The sequence below is a fragment of the Pteropus medius genome, unplaced genomic scaffold (assembly GCF_902729225.1).
Source record: "Pteropus medius unplaced genomic scaffold, Ma_sr-lr_union100, whole genome shotgun sequence".
In the NCBI taxonomy this organism is placed as follows: domain Eukaryota; kingdom Metazoa; phylum Chordata; class Mammalia; order Chiroptera; family Pteropodidae; genus Pteropus; species Pteropus medius.
Genome location: NW_024349801.1, coordinates 1,267,016 through 1,284,183, shown reverse-complemented (window position 1 = coordinate 1,284,183; position 17,168 = coordinate 1,267,016). Strand labels below are relative to the sequence as shown.

The window sequence follows — 17,168 nt, the reverse complement described above, 5'->3', positions numbered from 1 at the left end:
ACCGAGACCCCGCCCCCGCCCCGCCCCGGCGCCTGATTGGTGGAGCAGGCCCGGTGCCCAGACCTGAGGCCAGCCGCGCAGAGAGCTGGGACCCCTGCGCGCGTCGCTCGCCCTCTCTCAGCCTCAGGGACGTAATCTGGACGTCGTGGCGGTGTCATCCCTATGGTGCAGGGGTGGGCCGGGGTCTCTGCGGCCGCAGTGAGGCCCAGGCTGGGAACCTGGCCCCTTGTCTGGAGCGGTGAGGGCAAATGCAGAGCGCACGGGTAAAGTCGCGGCCCTTTTTAGGAGGAGCGCAGACGCGGGAGGACAGTAACCAGACCTGACGCCACGACCAGGGCGCAGCGGGAGCGCAGTGCTCTGGGCCGAGTGGTCAGCAATACCTTCCCGCCAGAAGGGACCCGGGCCAAGTTGGGGACTCTGAGGGAGAGTTGGCCAAATTACTCGGCGCGGCAGTCAACCTCTTGTTCCCCCACCCTCGCTGCAGAGACTAGGTAGATCCTCTGGGGATCGCAGAGGGCGCTGGGAGAGGAGGTCCACCTACGGAAGGACCCCCAGAAAGGATTTTGTGCTGGAAAGACTCTGCAGGTATCTTTGAACATGTTTCTTAACCACCATTTCAAACCTCAGCTTTCTCAACTGCAAAATGGGGCCGCATTACCCGCTCTCTGGCTGGTCGAAAGCATTATAACAAAAGTGCGTGTTAAAGCTCTTAGCTGGGTCTGCGGCCATGCCACCCTGAACAAGCCGGATCCAGGCTGATCTCGGAAGCTAAGCAGGGTCCGACTTGGTTAGTACTTGGATGGGAGACCACCTAGGAAGACCAGGTGCTGTAGACCTAAAAAGGGATTGTAAGCTGACTAGGTCTTTGCAATCTGTGAGGTCGACCAAGGGTTGCCTCGCCTAAAAAAATTAAATTAAATTAAAGCTCTTAACTGGGCGAAAGGATGCACCTAGCTTAGCGAAAGGGAGTCTCTGGGGACTGGGTTCGCCACCCACCGCCGACGGGTAGACTGACAGGCTCAGGGCAGATGCCTGGCAGAACAGAGTCCCAGACCCTGAGGAGGGAGCAGGAAGCCCCCCAGCCGGGGGGCCGGGGACGCCCCTCCAGGCCAATGCCCAGCAGTAGCAAAACCCCTCCCCAAACAGGAGACACCTTTGGGCAGTTGCCACTGCGTTTGGCGGTCACGGTAGATGCTATAGGTAGAACAGAACAATCTGCTTTCAAAACAAGCCAAGCGTTTACTTCTCTTAAAAAATATAAAATAAAAATTTAAAAGGATTGTTCAAAAGTTTTAAAATAAATAGTAGCAACAACTAGGAACCAACAATCAAGTCAATTTCAAAACAATCCACCTGTCACTGCCAACTCCATGATGCTGCAGATGAAAAGGCATTTCCATAAAGAATTGTTTTAATTCTAAGAACCTGGAGAGCCCTAACCAGCTCAGTGCTGGGACAGGAATATGAAAAACCCTAGCAGATGCAAAAACTTCCCTTCTCTCTTAGCATCAGAAGTGAGTATCAAGCTAATTTCATCATATGCCCGTCACCCTATAATTGATCCATTGCTCTGGAAAAGTATTGCCCCCAGGTATTGAGAATTACAAACAGCTGCTTCCGTTTCAGGTGGCAGGTCACTCTACTACATTTGTAATATTACGACTGTTACTACTACTGCTACTACTAATTATCCATAATAGAACCTCTACTTTAGCCAGAAAGTTTGTAGATATTCTGCTTCATTCTCATGACCCTTCTTCAAGTAAGTGTATTAAATGGTCTTCATTTGAAGAGTGAAGTGGCCAAGGGCACACTCCTCTGTGGCTGAGATCAGTTTTAGTTCTGGCCTGCTGACTCCAGTCATCTTCTACCACCTTGAAGCTCCAGTTACTTTACAATTTGTCACATATGCATGTCACACTTGCACTATTATTGACTTTAATAGTCTTTTCTAAATTTACTTACTTTATTTAAACAAATCATTAGTGGAAAACCAGCAGCACTTTGCCATATAGGGAAATACACGTAAAAGTTAACACAATGAACACCAAAATCTGTCATTGAATCTAGCCTGACATCATTGCCTTCTTGAATTGCTTATTTCATTAAAAAGGAAGAGCAAGAGAAGAAAGCATGTTGTTAAAGACACACTGGCCTACCCAAAGACTAGCTCCTGGGCATCATTGGAGGAAAAGAAACACTTGAGTCCCAGCAGGCATCTCCTGGCTATGTGAACCACCTGAGCGTCACTCCTCGGGGTTGTGCAGAATTAAACATTCTCATGACTCCTTGCAAGGGGACCCACAGGCCTGACTCCGTATCTCTGATCCTATTGTGACCAAGAAACTGCTGCTGCTGCTAGCCCAGCAGGAAAGTAATATCTAACCTCTTACTTGTCAATTTTGTTGGTGGCATGTATTGCAAGCACACAAATGAGCTCCTGTGCGCCTAACAAAAAAGTGACGTGGGAATTTCAGAGATGGGCAAAACATTAAAATCTCAACTGCAGACAACCATTTTATCAAGTTGCTGTTTTTTCTACATGGCTGAAGCCAGCAATCGACTGTCTAGGCACCCAGTTCTTCCAAATAAAATGCAAGTCTCACCTCCTAACACCTGCTTATTGACAAAAGAAGCACTAGCTTCTCCAGGGTGTGAAAAATAATATAATTTAAAATGGAGCCAGAGCTGCCATCCCAGAGGACCCACTTTGTACACAGCTCACTCCTAGAACCCTTGGAATGTTAAAACTGGTCAAAATAACCTTTGGGCTGGGTGTAAAGAGGCATTGTATTCCAAACAACTGTTTGCAAAGATAACAAGAAAGCAGATATCAGGGCTAGGGAATGAAGATTAAAAACATTCTTTAGAATTTACGTCACTGTGTTATAGCTTATCTGCACCTATAGAAATGCTTTCCTTCTATTGATGCAATTTTCCCCCTCCCCTTTCTCATAAAGACCCCTTGCCTTCCCTTTCTAAACGAAATACTATTTGGGTTTCTGTCTAATCAGTGCTTCCGGAATAGCTATTCTTTTGGATCTCAAATAAATGCTTGTTGCCTCTTACTTTGGCCTTTATTTTTAGGTTAACAGGGAGCAGCCCAGCATACATTTCCTCCTGGAGAATCTGATGAAATTTGCCAAATTAAAAGTAGAAATTACAAGGTAATCCTTAAGTGAATTAAAGGTTTTAAGTTTTAAGCGTTAAAAATTCCAGTATATATAATTGAAACTACTAGTCGTAAATTATAGACTCAATTTTGCAATTTTTATGAAAAACATTCTTAGAAATTGAAGCCATATGGTGCTACAGAGGAGCACAGGACTTTTTAGCATCCTGGAGCCACCCTTTTCATCTCAAAGTCCTTCTAGGAGGAACTTGCATTTCTTTCTCTGTGCTTTTGAGATGTAAATAACTGGTCTTCTCCAGGAACTCTTATCTAGGTTATCTTTTTAAACTGCAAGTTTGAGGAATTTAATTCTTATTTTTAAAGAAGGGTTGTAGGGGGAAGGTCATTTGGAAGATCCCACTTTTATGGAAGGCATGAGGTCTCTGCATCTGTTTTTGTGTTCATGTGTTTGTGTGTGTGTGTGTGTGTGTGTGTGTGTGTGTGTGTGTGTGTGTGTTGTATATGTGTGGTATTTTCAATGTCCAGATGGTGTTGCTAATTTGTAAAACTGACGGGCTTAAGAACTCAGACCAAAAAAAAAACACATACTAACCTGACAAGCTCAGGGGAGGCCAGCATATAAACAATCAAGACATGCCTGTTTTAGTTAAATCAACAAACTAAATTAGCTTTAATTTCAATTTTTTTTTTCAGGCAAGGCAATCCATGATTGACTTCACAGACTGAATTCAGCAGTGGGCCCTACAAACTCAGAGATCGAAAGTAATCACACTGCATAGTCTGAACAAAAAACTTCTAACCAAAAGCCGGTTATGATGGGTTGTCACACCCTGGGCCTGTAGCTTTCTTGAGGAAGGTCAATCTTTACCTTAAGTGAGCCTGTCTAAGATAACAAACCCTTGGAATGTCAGAGTAATCCCTTTTCCCAGACCCCTCAGGGTACAACCCACTGCCCCAAAGCACAGAGACCACAGAACTCCTCCTAATTATCTTGTTCCCCACACACCATCTCTGTGTTGTAAATGTTAATTATTAACTCTCCTGTACCCACCAATGGAAAAGAAGTATGTGTCTCTTTGTTTTACATTTTATCCAATCCCAGAGATGTTCCTGCATTGCTTTCTCCCACCCCCTTAACCTACCACTAATGAACCCGCCTTCTGTCTCCTCCTTTGTATAAAATAAGCTGCAAGGCTGCCATGCTCTGGAGCATTTTCTTAATCCATTGAGATTTTGCTTCCTGGCAATTGTCAGTTTGATTCAGATAAACTTATTAAAATTCTCTACAGGTTTGGACATTTCTTACATCGACAAAACAAACCAGTGCTTATATAAATTAAGGATTGGATATGCTAAAATTCTCAGAAATATAGAAAATAAGCCAAATGCTTTTGGTATTCACATGACTTGGAAAAAATATTTGAGTCATTGGCCATGCCACCCTGAACAGGGCCTGGCCTGGTTAGTACTTGGATAGGAGACCACCTAGGAAGACCGGGTGCTGTAGGCATAAAAAATGAAAAATAAGGGATTGTAAATTGATAAGGTTCTTGCAATCTGTGAAGTCAACCTTGGGTTGCCTCGCCTGAAAAAAAAAATTTGAAATTAAAGCTAATTTAGTTTGTTGATTTAACTAAAACAGGCATGTCTTTATTGTAGGGAGGACTCAAGAGAATTAAAATGTTAATCAAGCCACATTCAGAGACTGCAATTTGTGATCAGCCCTGCAGCCAGGCCAGGAGGACACCTTCAGAACAAAGGAAGATTTCTGCTGGGATTGCTAACAACCCATTTCCCCACACCTGTGAAGGGGAAACAGGAACCAAGAGTCATTCCTTATGGCTAAAACCGTGGGGAACCTATGGATTAAAGGCTGGGAAGTGCCAGCAGACCTTTCACTCTACATATTCTTACCTTTTGGGGATATATATACTCTTCCCTTTCCTCACTGTATGTCCATATCAAAGGAAATGGGAACTAAAGAACGACATATAAACTGAATTCCCTGAACACTCGGGGTCCCTCTCAGTGCCTTTACTCTGTCTTTCACTGTCTCTCTCATTGTCCCTCTCACTGTCCCTCTCACTTTCTGCCTCTGAGAGGAAAGCACACTCTGTGGACTATTATCCCTTTTCTAACAAACTTTCCTTTTGACTCTAACTTTGGCGTGTGTTGAATTCTTTCTACACTCTGCCAAAGGACCTCTTCTTCTCTCTGTACAAGGCTTGGTCTTCCCTCTTCCCAACTTTGGGGAATATGTTGTCCTGCATCATCTTTACAGTTATCAACATTAAATATACTACTTTTATTCTATCTAAGCTTATAAGTTTGTTAGCAAAAATAATAACTTAGAATGATGGCTGACTTCATTTAATATCTCACGAAGTTTTCACAAGTAACCTAAACATAATTGTTAAGGGTACATCCATTAAATAGATGTAAGTAGGAATAAAACTTTTTAGGTAAAAACTTTTATAGCAACGATTCTGTGTTATAGTAAATATACTTAAGAATAATTTCGGCGGCCCCCTTAAGTATGAACTATGGCTAAACATTACTTGGCCTTGATCTTTTACCACAAGTAGACTGGTGTTGCCATCGGAAGAGCGTGTGAAAAATGTGATGGTAGGTGTGTGATCTGTGACACCTACGTGTATCCATGAATCCTGGAGCATATATGTGATGAATGTAACTTTTGGCTCCTCTCAGGGGCTGTGTGTAATCCGTGGAGTGCACCATCTAGGAAAAGGATAGAGGTGGTTGCCCAAAGATTGTCAGTTTGGGTAGCTCTAAGACAGATGTCATTTATGAAAGGAAAAAATATGACTTCAAGAAGAGGTGATGGATGGGCGGCCTCTTCCTCCCCACAACAAGCTGCCGTAGATGCCAGAAAAGATACCTACTCCTGCCAGCAGAAAGGGAGTGGAGCGCAGACTGTCACCCGAATCTCCTATTGGTGCACTGGCACCTTTCCGCCCTCCTCTCCTCTCACCCAGATAATGTGGTAGGAATGGAAAATGAGTCTTCACAGAGCATTCTGGCAGACTGTATCAGAAAAAAAAAAATGATAGAGTAGTTCACGGTTTTTCTTGAATTCAAGAGGCAAGAGTCTGTTTTCTACATTGATAAGTTCCTGCCATACACTAGGAGCTTCTAAAACAGGGACAGTACCATTTCAGTCTTCTCTCTGAGGAGTTGACTGTGAAGCTACACGCAGTGAGAAACGTCCTACAGTGGCTCTGATGGCAGTTGTCCTTGATGAAACATCTGCAGTGTGGTAGGGAGCTCTCAGAACAATAAAATGTGGGCATTTAATCTTGTAATACTTACCAGGTGGTGCTTGTTCATGGTTTTTTTTTTCTTCTAAGAAATTGAAAACCCTTTCTGTTGCTATTGTATTAATAGGTGTTTATTTTCTGGTCATCCAAAAAAAAAAAAAAAGAATAGCTCCCAGAAGCTTTTGGTAATTTGAAAACTTAGAGTTTTGTTAAATTAAGTGAAAAGGTGGAAATTATTAAATATCAATATTATTTTCAAATAAGATAAAATACTGAAACATTACTTGCTAAATCAGTCTAAGTTTACCTACTTTTGGCTTCTAAAAACTTAGAAACGAAAAGATAAATTTCTCTGTTAATAAAAATGTTTTGTACTATGTTGAGGAAATGTATGTTTCTAAAAATATGAAATATATTTACCAGTAAGAGCCTGTTTCTAGAGGTTATGAAATGTATTCATAAATTGGCCAATCTAAAGGAAGCTAATTACTTAGTTTTCATTAGAAGTTAATGTTTTAAAGATTAAAAATTCCAATATATGTAATTGAAACTACTGGCAATAATAGAAGACACAACTTTGAATGCAAGGAAATAATATATATTTTCAATAAAAGAAGGTAGGTGAACAAAAAGTGGGCTCTGTAATAAATCTCACAAGTTCAGTGACTGAAAGTACCCTCATAGGGTGTTCTGCTCATAAATTCCTAACTGGGCAGGTCATGATGGATAATCTTACCCCAGGTCTGTACAAGGTTTATCTTTGCCTTAAGCAAGCCCTGTCCGTTGTTCCTGCGCATTTAGATCTTCCAAATGCTAGAAGTAATATTCTTTTCCAGACCCCTCAGAGGTGTAATCACCCTCAAGGGATCCCGTGATCTTGTTAACTATCCTGTAATCCAATCATAGAGATTTCTTGACTTGCTTTCTTCCACCTTCACATAATATCACTTATGTTCCCTTCTTAATTCCAAGTGAATAAAAAGAACTATGAAACTGTCATTTGCCAGAACTTTTGAGATCTTGCTTCCTGGCATGTTTGGCTCAAATAAACCCTTATGAAAAATTCTCTAAAGGTTTGGACATTCCTTGGAGATACATTTTTGAGAGAATTAAAGGAAAGTGGTTTATCCTAAAATAAGCTGGTTATTTCTACATGAATAAGAAGAGACAAACTAAAAGGGACAAGGAAAGATGAAGGTTTATGAAAAGAATCTGGAGAAAGGAAATTTTATGTGTGGTCAAGCTGAATACAGTTGGAATGAATTTAATTAACTATGTGAATTTAAATATCAAAAGTAAGCTGATGCAGAATTAGAGTTTGGTTCCTCTGTTAAAAGGACAAAGTTTTCCTGTACTATTGGTCTACTCTTGGTAAGATACTGTGAAAAGTATTCTGCCTAGAAAGCAAAGATTCTGTTTTATCCAAATAGTTTTCTGTGTTTTATGTTGTCTTATAGAGGTCCTTGATTACTTAAGAAAACAGAATCTTCTCAATAGTAAGAGCTAAGTTTTGCTAACAAGTATACAACTTTCTGTATTTGTCATTGAAATCTTTTCTCATCACTTTGGTTAAATAGATAATTAAGAATTGTGTCATAATGACCTATAATCCTATTCAAGTGTTTTAAAACCTTTTGCTATTTTTAAACAGATTTCCCAAAATTAAAATTTTAAAAAGCCTTTTTCTTAACATGAAAATAACTGAAAATTTCCGAAAGGCCCATGGCTTCATTTTAAAGGATCTTCCTGCTGCCCTTATAAGAGAGAAATATTAAACTAATTAGGCTTATTTGGTATATTGAATGAGAAACATTGACAAATAAGTGATGATAAACTTCTAGGATATATTGTATTGGTAAATAATGGCTGTAAATTAAGTGAATAGTTGGGGCTATTCGAAACCCCAAATGGTCACGTGGTTCTTCTAGACTCCCTAGCAAACTCTATTTTTCAGTTTTTGAATTCCTTCATCCACCACTGTGCCTTTAAGCTGGACTTCATTCAACTGCTACTTAGTACAGGTTATCAGTATGTTCTTGTTGTATGTATATTTTCTGGGTGGGTCGAAGCCTTCCCCTGCAAATGCTGATGCTTCACGGTGGCAAAGGAACTGTTAGAAGATATGTTTCTTACTTGGGGTACGCTTTACACAACCTCTAGTGACCGAGACACCCACTTCACTGGGCACATCATATGAATCTTGATGAAGGCCTTGAAAACTTCTAGGAATTATTACTGTCCCTATCACTCTCAATCAGCTAATGGAGAAAATGAATTTGAGCAGGACAAGTTTTAATTATGTGGGACTGCATGGACTGATGAGGATGATTATAATATTTATTGATTTTTGTTTGAAATATTGCTGGCCCTTTAATCTTTTGTTTTTCAGATCTAAGGAAATTTTTTCCCTTTTAAGATAGCTATGATTTAGAGCAATTCGGTAAAATATACCTTTGTATGCAGAATTGAAAAAATTTATCTTTTTCTCCCTAACTCATCCCTCTTGAATTCAGAAACTTTCAGTGAGTATTCTTATTTTCATGGCAATATTGTTATTTGCATAAGTTCAGTTAGAATCTGTTCTTGTAACAGGACAGAATTGGAAACTGGTTGTATTACCAAGGCTTTGACTGGAATATCATGTTTGATATCATGTATAGACTCAGATATGACCAAACAGCTTGACGGACTTAAGAATGGTTTATGGAAGCAATAAAGATGAACTGGAACTTTAAGCAAATATAATCAGTCTTGAGAGTCTATGGGAGGATCTAGGGCTTATGGAAGTTCTTGTGCTCTGCGTAATCCTGAGAACCCTACACTTGAAAACCCTACACTTGAAAACCCTACAGGAAGAACTCTATGTTTATAATAAAGCTCTATGGTTCTAACATCCTCTTCCCTTAACTTCCTTTTCCCTTATATAAATAAATACCCTTCCATCTTGGCTCACAGGCCATAGTGTGCACATGGCTTGCCACATGTGCATGCTCTGGGTTGCAACCTTTTCTTTATCCTAAATAAATCCTTTTGGTAATGAAACACCTAGTCAATATTTTTCAGTTGACAGAAGCCTGCTTGTAAAATTTGCCTGGTATTTTGCTTATAGGGTTCACAGTGACCTTACCAGATGAGTAAGGAAGGTCACTTTCTGGCAGGTGCAGGAACCTAAGGCTAGTTTAAGACCTGAGAAGAAAGGAATTCACCCAAATCTAAGGGTATTCCAGGAAAAGTCAGATGGCAAGTCCTTGCCTTGGCTTTTCTGGTCTCGAGAGGCCTTTTAAAGTTCAACTTGTAGATTCCTTATGAAAAAAAAATTCCAGTAAAGTGGATTTCAAAGAGCCTATATGGTCAATTGCTATTCTTATTGTACTTATACAAACAATAAGGCCACGTTTATTGAAACCAGACTTATTTTGCAAATAAATTAATCTTTATTTGGCTATCTTTAGTAAACGTGAGGGTGATTTTAAAGTGAAAAATTACGATTCAATAGAAACTACAATACACATTTATGGATATTAAATTCTAGTCCTATTAACTTCCTTAAGGCTTTTATTATTTAGCCATAAACTAGACTGCCTCCTGAATTCGAGTCCTCTCAAATATTTAGCTATGAAAACTAACATTTTCAATTTTCTCCCATCCTTGGATTTGGAATCCCTGTGAACTAAAAACTGATGCCAATCGACTCTGGCTTGGGGAGTTCCAAGAGAGGGTCTCAATCCCAAACCTCTGGGTTCTTGTCTTTGTTGCGAGAAAGACTCAGGAACAAGACCGAGTAAAGAAGCCAGTTTATTGAGAATGTGAAAGTACGTGCCTGAGGGTCTGCTGGTGAGCTCCTGAGGGAGCTGCATCTCTGAGGTGACTTAGGGGGTGGGTTTATATTTTTATCAAGGGTTAAGGGAAGAACCTGAGGAGGGTTCTGGTAAAATATTCATTAGATTTCTGAGTAAGGGGTGAGGTTTTCTCCAAAATGGTTATCCTCCCTCTTTTTTGGCCTTATAAGTCAGTCTCAGAAGTGGCATGGCATCAGGTTCATGATGGGTACCCTACACTCTGCAGTGCTGATGACATGCAGATGTTTATGTAATGGCCCTGGGGTCACTTTCAGGTCAATTCTTCCTCAATCTTGGGTCAGTCTGGTGTTAAATTGTCTTCCATCTCGTGGCCATTGCAGCTCTTCCTGTCGTTTCCTCTTCTGTTAGAGATACCTGGCCTGTCTATCCAGCCTTCCTCAAGACTAGCCTTTTTCCTGAAGTCCTGAAAACTTCAACTAAATAATGAGATATAAACTTCAAAGAAATCACAACAGCTTATATATATATATGGACACTCTTCCTGACTGTTGCTGTGTAGAGAGTTTACCTGAACATCTGATGACATCACTGACTGAGACATTCAAACTGCAAAAGATGCTACCACCCTGATATCTAGAAATCTTTTAGACTGCCTGCCTTTGGCACTCATAAACTAGGATTATAGTCTGCTCCAATCATTAACCTTTGTTTTACTTTGTTTTCATAGGACTGCCCCTTATTAAATACCTGACTACTTGCTTACGTGACATAGGCCTAACTTTAGGAGTGCATCTGCATCACTGCCTCTTGAAATAACATAGGAAAGAGGCACGAGAACGACACAAATTGAAGAAATATTAAACCAGGTTGTATCCAGAGCCTGTTATGTGCTGCTGGACACAGGAATCTGGCTGATTAGCATACAATCGGACCATGGGGGAACCTACAGGAAGATTCCTGCGAAGATTACCCACAACTACGCCCTGTACCTTTAACACTGCATACTCATCCCATGAAAGGAAAACGGATATAAACTGAATTCCTCAAACACTTGGGGTCTCATTCTCTGACTTTGAGAGTTTCCCCCAAGCACACGCCAGAGTTAGAGTCAAAAGGAAAGTTTGTTAGAGAAGGGGTGATGCTCCATAGACAGAGCGTGATTGATCTCTCAGAGGCAGAGAGTGAGAGAGCCTGGAACAGACTCAGAAGGACAGAGACAAGAGAGAGAGATGGAGACAGGGAGAGAAACAGAGTAAAGGCACTGAGAGGGACCCTGAGTGTTCAGGGAATTCAGTTTATATATCATTCCTTAGTTTCTGTGAAATTACAGTTTAAAGACTTTGTTTACCCATTTTCCTTTGATATGGGCATATACAGTGAGGAAGGGTAAGAGTCTGTAGCAAGAAAAGGTAAGAATATGCAGCGTGAATGGCCTGCTGGCAATTCCCAGCCTTTGATCCTTAGGTTCCCCATGATTTTAGCCATCGGGAATGAAGGATTTTATTTTGTGTAGGGCGCCACTCAAAGACTGTTTTCCTGTTTTCTTTTTACAGTGTGGGGAAATGGTTTGTTAGCAATCCCAGCAGAAATCTTCCTTTGTTCTACAGGCTTCCTGTGGTCTGGCTACAGGGCTGATCGGCATATTGCATTCTCTAAATATAGCTTGATTTAATATTTTAGTTCTCTTGCCTCCTCCCTACATTAAGAGGAGACCACATCATTGTCTGTGGAGCATTACTGGTTCTCTAATAAACTTTCCTTTTGTCTCTAATTCTTGTTGCACTTGAATTCTTTCCTGTGAGGAGTCAAGAACTCTCTCTCAATGGGTGTAGGGCTGGAGTCCCCACTTGGAGGAATTCTCCCTGTCCTGCATTAAAATGAGACACAGCTGTTTAACTGAACTGAACTATTCTTAATACTGAGGCTGGTTTACTGAGATATATAACAATATATCAACTTAGTTTCTGGAATGCGAAGATTCTTATTTGAAGTTTCAAAGGTAGGACAGAAGGAGAGCAGAATTTGCCACCCCAAAATATGCCTCTTTTGGATATTGATTATGTTAGGTTGGTTAATTTTAAGGAACAGCAGACAAGGTAGACGCTCTGATAACCAAGTAGAAGTTACTCTTAGTAAAAGGACATTTACATGGGAAATCTCTGTAAGATGTTTCCCTCACTGTACTAGGCTTACCTTCACTATTAATGGAGAAGGTTAGAACTTACATCTGCATAACAACGTTATCCTTGCTTACAGTGCTTCTGGTAACCTCCCACAGCTGACTCTCTACCCCCAACTCTTTCTTTTGTCTTTAGCTGAAGGTGGTATTTAAGGTGATGCCATTTTGGTGAGTTACTCAGTTTTCCTGGGTCTCTCTCATGTATTCAGGAAGTATACATGTTATGATACCTTAATTTGCTTTTCTCCTGCTAATCTGTCTCATGTAAATTTGATTATCTGACCAGCCAGAAAAACCTTTGCTCACAAAAGTATTGTTGAGCAAAAGAAGCCAGACAAGAGATTGTACGATTCCATTTTTTATAAAGTACAAAACAGACAAAATTAGTCCATTCTGGTATTATTGCTTCTGGGATTCTGGAGATTTTCTATTTTATGATTTGCTTGTTGTTACGTGGGTATATTCACTTTGTGAAAATGCATAAAACTGTGCTTATGATTTGTGCACTTTTATGTACATGTTACATTTCAATAAGAAAGCACAATGGGGAAAAAAAAGTGACGTTGATTCCCAAACATATAGAATGGTATCTTTGTATGTTGTGAGTGACCATCCCACTGTCAGCCCTGATGTGTAGACCATAAGCGAGAAATTACTTCCTACCCAGCTGACTTATCTTATCTTCTTATCTGCAGTTTCTGGATAAGAGTCCAAGGTTTGTGTCTTCTTGCGTATCTAAACAAGACAGGAAAGGTACTAGGTGTTTAGGTTGTGTTGATGTCAGAACGTCCACACCTGTAAGGCATTTTTATAAGATTTTATTTGAGCCAAACTGTTGAGAGCTGCTGGGAAGCAAGATATCAAATTCTCCAGAGAATGACAGTTTTGCAGCTTCTTCTATGCCTTTGCAATTAAGGAGGTTGGGTTCCCAGGGCCAGCATCCCAAGAAACAGAAAATTGAATCTGCCAGTTTCTTAAAAGTTGGACATGGGAAATGTTTTATTACCACTTTCAGTATGTTCTTTTGGTCAAGATGTCATGATGCAGGACAGGGCAAATGCCTCTGAATTGGGGGAGACCAAGTCCTGTACTGAGAGACGAGGGTCCTTTGGCAGAGAGTGTAGAAAGAATTCAACACACACGCCAAAGTTAGAGTCAAAAGGAAAGTTTATTGGAGAAGGGGTAACACTCTGTAGTTAGAGCGTGGCCTCCTCTCAGAGGCAGAGAGTGAGGGAGCCTGAGAGACTCAGAGGGACAGAGACAATAGAGATGAGGACAGTGAGAGAGAGAGGAAAGGCACGATACTGAGAGAACGATACTGAGAGGCAGAGTAAAGACAGTGAGAGGGACCCCTAGTGTTCAGGAAATTCAGTTTTGTATCATTCTTTAGTTCCTGTGAGTTACAATTTAAAGACTTTGTTTACCCATTTACTTTGATATGGACATACAGTGAGGAAAGGGAAGGGGAAGAGTATGTAGTGAGAAAAGGTAAGAATATGTAGTGTGAAAGGCTGGCTGGCGGTTCCCAGCCTTTAATCCATAGGTTTGCTATGGTTTAAGCCATAGGGAATGAATGATTTTATTTTGTGTAGGGCACCACTTAAGGACTGGTTTTCCCTGTTTCTGCTTCACAGGTGTGAGAAATGAGTTGTTAGCAATCCCAGCAGAAATCTTTTGTTTTGCAGGTATCTTTATGGCCTGGTTGATCAGCATATTTCAGTCTCTGAATATAGCTTGATTTAACACTTTGGTTCTCTTGTCTCCTCCCTACATTATTTATGAAAACTAGCTTCAAGGGGAGGGGACACAGACTCCACTTCTTGATGGGAGACTTGTCAAACAATTCCGTGGCTATGTGTTAAGATCCATTTTTTTTTAAAAAACTTAAAAAAAAAATCACGTACTGTGACTTATTTAACTAGTTATTCATTCTTTTTTTCAAAATTATTTATTGAGTGCTTACTACTTGCCAATCACTATTCTAAGCTTTGAGGATAAAGCAAAGCAAAGCAAAAAACAAAAATAAAAACAAAAAAACCTGGCCTAAATCTATGTTCTTGTGGAGCTAACATTCCAATACAGAAAGACAGCAGACATGATAAAGTAAATCAAATTATATAGTGTGTTAAAGATATGTATTGTAGAAAATGTAAAGTAGGGTAAGGGAGATAAAAAGTGAAGCGCGTATGGATTGTTCTTAAAATAAGAAAGTTTCGTGGAGAAAGTAACCTTTGAACAGAGACCTGAACAAGGTGAGTCTTGTGATTTCTGGGAGGGAGAATATTCCAAGCAGAAGAAACAGTGAATGCAAAGGCTTTGAAGTCAGATGTGCTAGGAGTGCTCAAAGAAGAGCCCACTCCAAGAGATTCGGATTCAGGAGGCCTGGGAGATGGGTGGGAGGGACCTTTTAACAGCATCCTAGTGATTCTGACTCACAGCCTTCTGACCCTCATTTTGAAAACTTGAGCTCCCAAGGTCTGGTTTTCATCTCAGCCTCACCCCTTACTAGCTGAGCTGCATTCTTCTCTTCTGTAGAATATGAGAGTTGGGGTGGGATAACAGCACCCCATTTGACGGATGTTTGTTGCTTTAGGTTCAATAAGGGAGCCCTCGGCGTCCCCCACCCACCTCGCAGGAACCCTTTACTTGTCTGCTTGTTTTTTCTTTCCCATTTCTCTTTTCAGTTTTCCTTCCCTCTCTATCCCTGTTTTCCTCTTTTGTTACTTTTTTCTTTTTCTCCTTTTCTTTTAGTCTCCTTTTTATTTTTCTTTTTGATCAAATGTTGTCCCGAGCTGTCTTCACCGTGGGTATCGGGTTCCCGTGTCTGTGAATCCCTCCAGATGTCGGGAAGGGGACTCCAGTTATGCAAACCTACGGGTGACATACACTCTGTGTGTGTGTGTGTGTGTCATGTCTGTGTGTGTGTGTGTGTGTATTTTCGATATACAAACCGGGTGACATACTCGTAATATTAGTGATGATGACGGCTATTGTGTGTATTGACATGTGTGTACCTGGAAGCACAGGCACTTTCCTGGCAGGTGGCGGGATGGGACGTGTGGTGGTTCTGAGGAGCAGTGTCTGCTGGCAAGCGAACCGGCCCCGGGGCGTGGGGGTTGTAGGCAGAACACTGAGAGCCCGCCCTGCGGCGGGACAGCTGGGTGGCTTCCAGATTCTTTCAGGCGTTTACTCCAGACGGGCTCACCGCGGAGCTACGACAGAATGTCGTGGTTGCCAAAGCCTCGGAGGCTGTGTCTGTGGGGTCCGCCTTGCCGAGAGAGGGCTGAGAAGTCCCAGATCCGAGGCGAGAGGCTTAGGTTCGCGGAGGAGAAAGAGCAGGATCTTTTGGCCTGTTGAGGCTTCCGTAGTGAGGAGGCGGGGCCCGGAAGGGACCAGGATGGCGGCGCTGGACAGTGACAGCGATGAGGATTTGGTCAGCTATGGGACGGGTTTGGAGCCACTGGAAGAAGGTGCGAGCCAGATCGGTCTGAGCCTGTGGAAAACAGACAGGGGGTCCAGGATTCGGGACGAAAAAGCATAACCCTGTGCCGAGCCTTGGCTGGCTCCGGGCACTTCAAAACTCGCTAGCTACCAGCGCTGTGAACAGCGACCAGAGAGGCGTGCTCTGTGCTTTCGGGGTGCCCACCTTCTGGAGAGACGGATGAGAATCCCAGAGGGATGGGAAATAGAAAGATGACGAAACGGGCTCGTGTGAGAGTGGCGGTGGTCAGGCAATGTCTTCTCTAGAAGAGCACATTTGAGCTCAGACTTGAAACAGGAGAAGGAACAACCATACTGAGATCTAGGGGCAAGAACATTTCAGGCAGAGAGAACAGCACATGCAAAGGCTTTGAAGTCAGAGCCAGTTTGGCAAATCGAGGGGCAGGCAGGACTGGCATGGGTGGAGCAGCCGGCACTAGGGAGAGACTGGTAGAAAATGTCAAAGGGGAAGAAGGCAGGGGCTGGATCTTACTGAGTATGATAAGAGAGTTATACTAAGTGTAGGAGAGACATTGGGGGAGTTTACACAAGGAAAAGATGTCTATTTTAAAGATTATTGATTTTGAGAATAGATGCTTGGGAGTGGGCAAGAATGAAGCAGAGAGACCAACAAAAAGAGGTCTGGGGATGGTGATGACTTGGATTGGAGTGTAGCAGTAGTGGTGTAAGTATTCGCCTGGGTGGAGATACACTTTGAAAGCAGAGTTGACCCGGACTTGCTGGTTGATTGTAGGGAGAAGACAAGATGAAGCAAGGTTTTCTCCTGTGTTTCTGGTCTGATCCACTTAATGATTTGATTTGTTCAGCAAAGTATGTATTGAGTGTCCACTAAGGACTGATGACAGTGATAGCCCTGTGGGAAAGACTAAGGAAGCCTGGTGGACTAGGAGTTACTTGCAGACCTCCTTTTGGTGAGATATGTTTCCCCACCCTAACCAAATCCCGCCAGGTTGGTTGTACTTCTGGGACATTCTAATGGTGACCCTTTGATTCTCTGCAAATAGTTCTAATTAGTAGAAACTTCTGCCAGATACTAGTCTTGCTTCTACCCTCTGCTTACAAAAGACAGAGAAAAACTAGTCTCTTGAAAGCTTCTCATGTATTTGAAGACAGCCTTTGCATATCCTTTAAGACATCTCTGTACCACACCTAACATCCTTAGTTCTCTGATACACTCAGTTTAAAGTTCTCTACCCTATTTGTCAAAGTCTTTCTCTAGGTATGGGACCAGAGTGTGGGGGAGAAGGGCCATTACTATTGTTTCCTTCATTCTAGAT

At 41.6% G+C, this 17,168-nt stretch overlaps 1 protein-coding gene and 2 pseudogenes across 2 annotated transcripts in view; all 3 read left to right on the top strand.

Moving 5' to 3' along the window:
• Positions 1-717: 717 nt before the first annotated feature.
• On the top strand, positions 718-836 carry LOC120580997 (uncharacterized; annotated as a pseudogene).
• A 4,840-nt stretch (positions 837-5,676) lies between these two features.
• On the top strand, positions 5,677-5,975 carry LOC120622792 (PHD finger-like domain-containing protein 5A; annotated as a pseudogene).
• A 9,770-nt stretch (positions 5,976-15,745) lies between these two features.
• GPATCH1 (G-patch domain containing 1) overlaps positions 15,746-17,168 on the top strand; it is a 36,088-nt gene continuing 34,665 nt past the window's right edge. For both annotated transcript variants that reach the window (XM_039888597.1, XM_039888598.1), the window contains exon 1: positions 15,746-15,860. In XM_039888597.1, the coding sequence (XP_039744531.1) occupies positions 15,788-15,860 (73 nt within the window). In that variant the 5' untranslated portion in view covers positions 15,746-15,787. The remainder of the gene's footprint in view (positions 15,861-17,168) is intronic.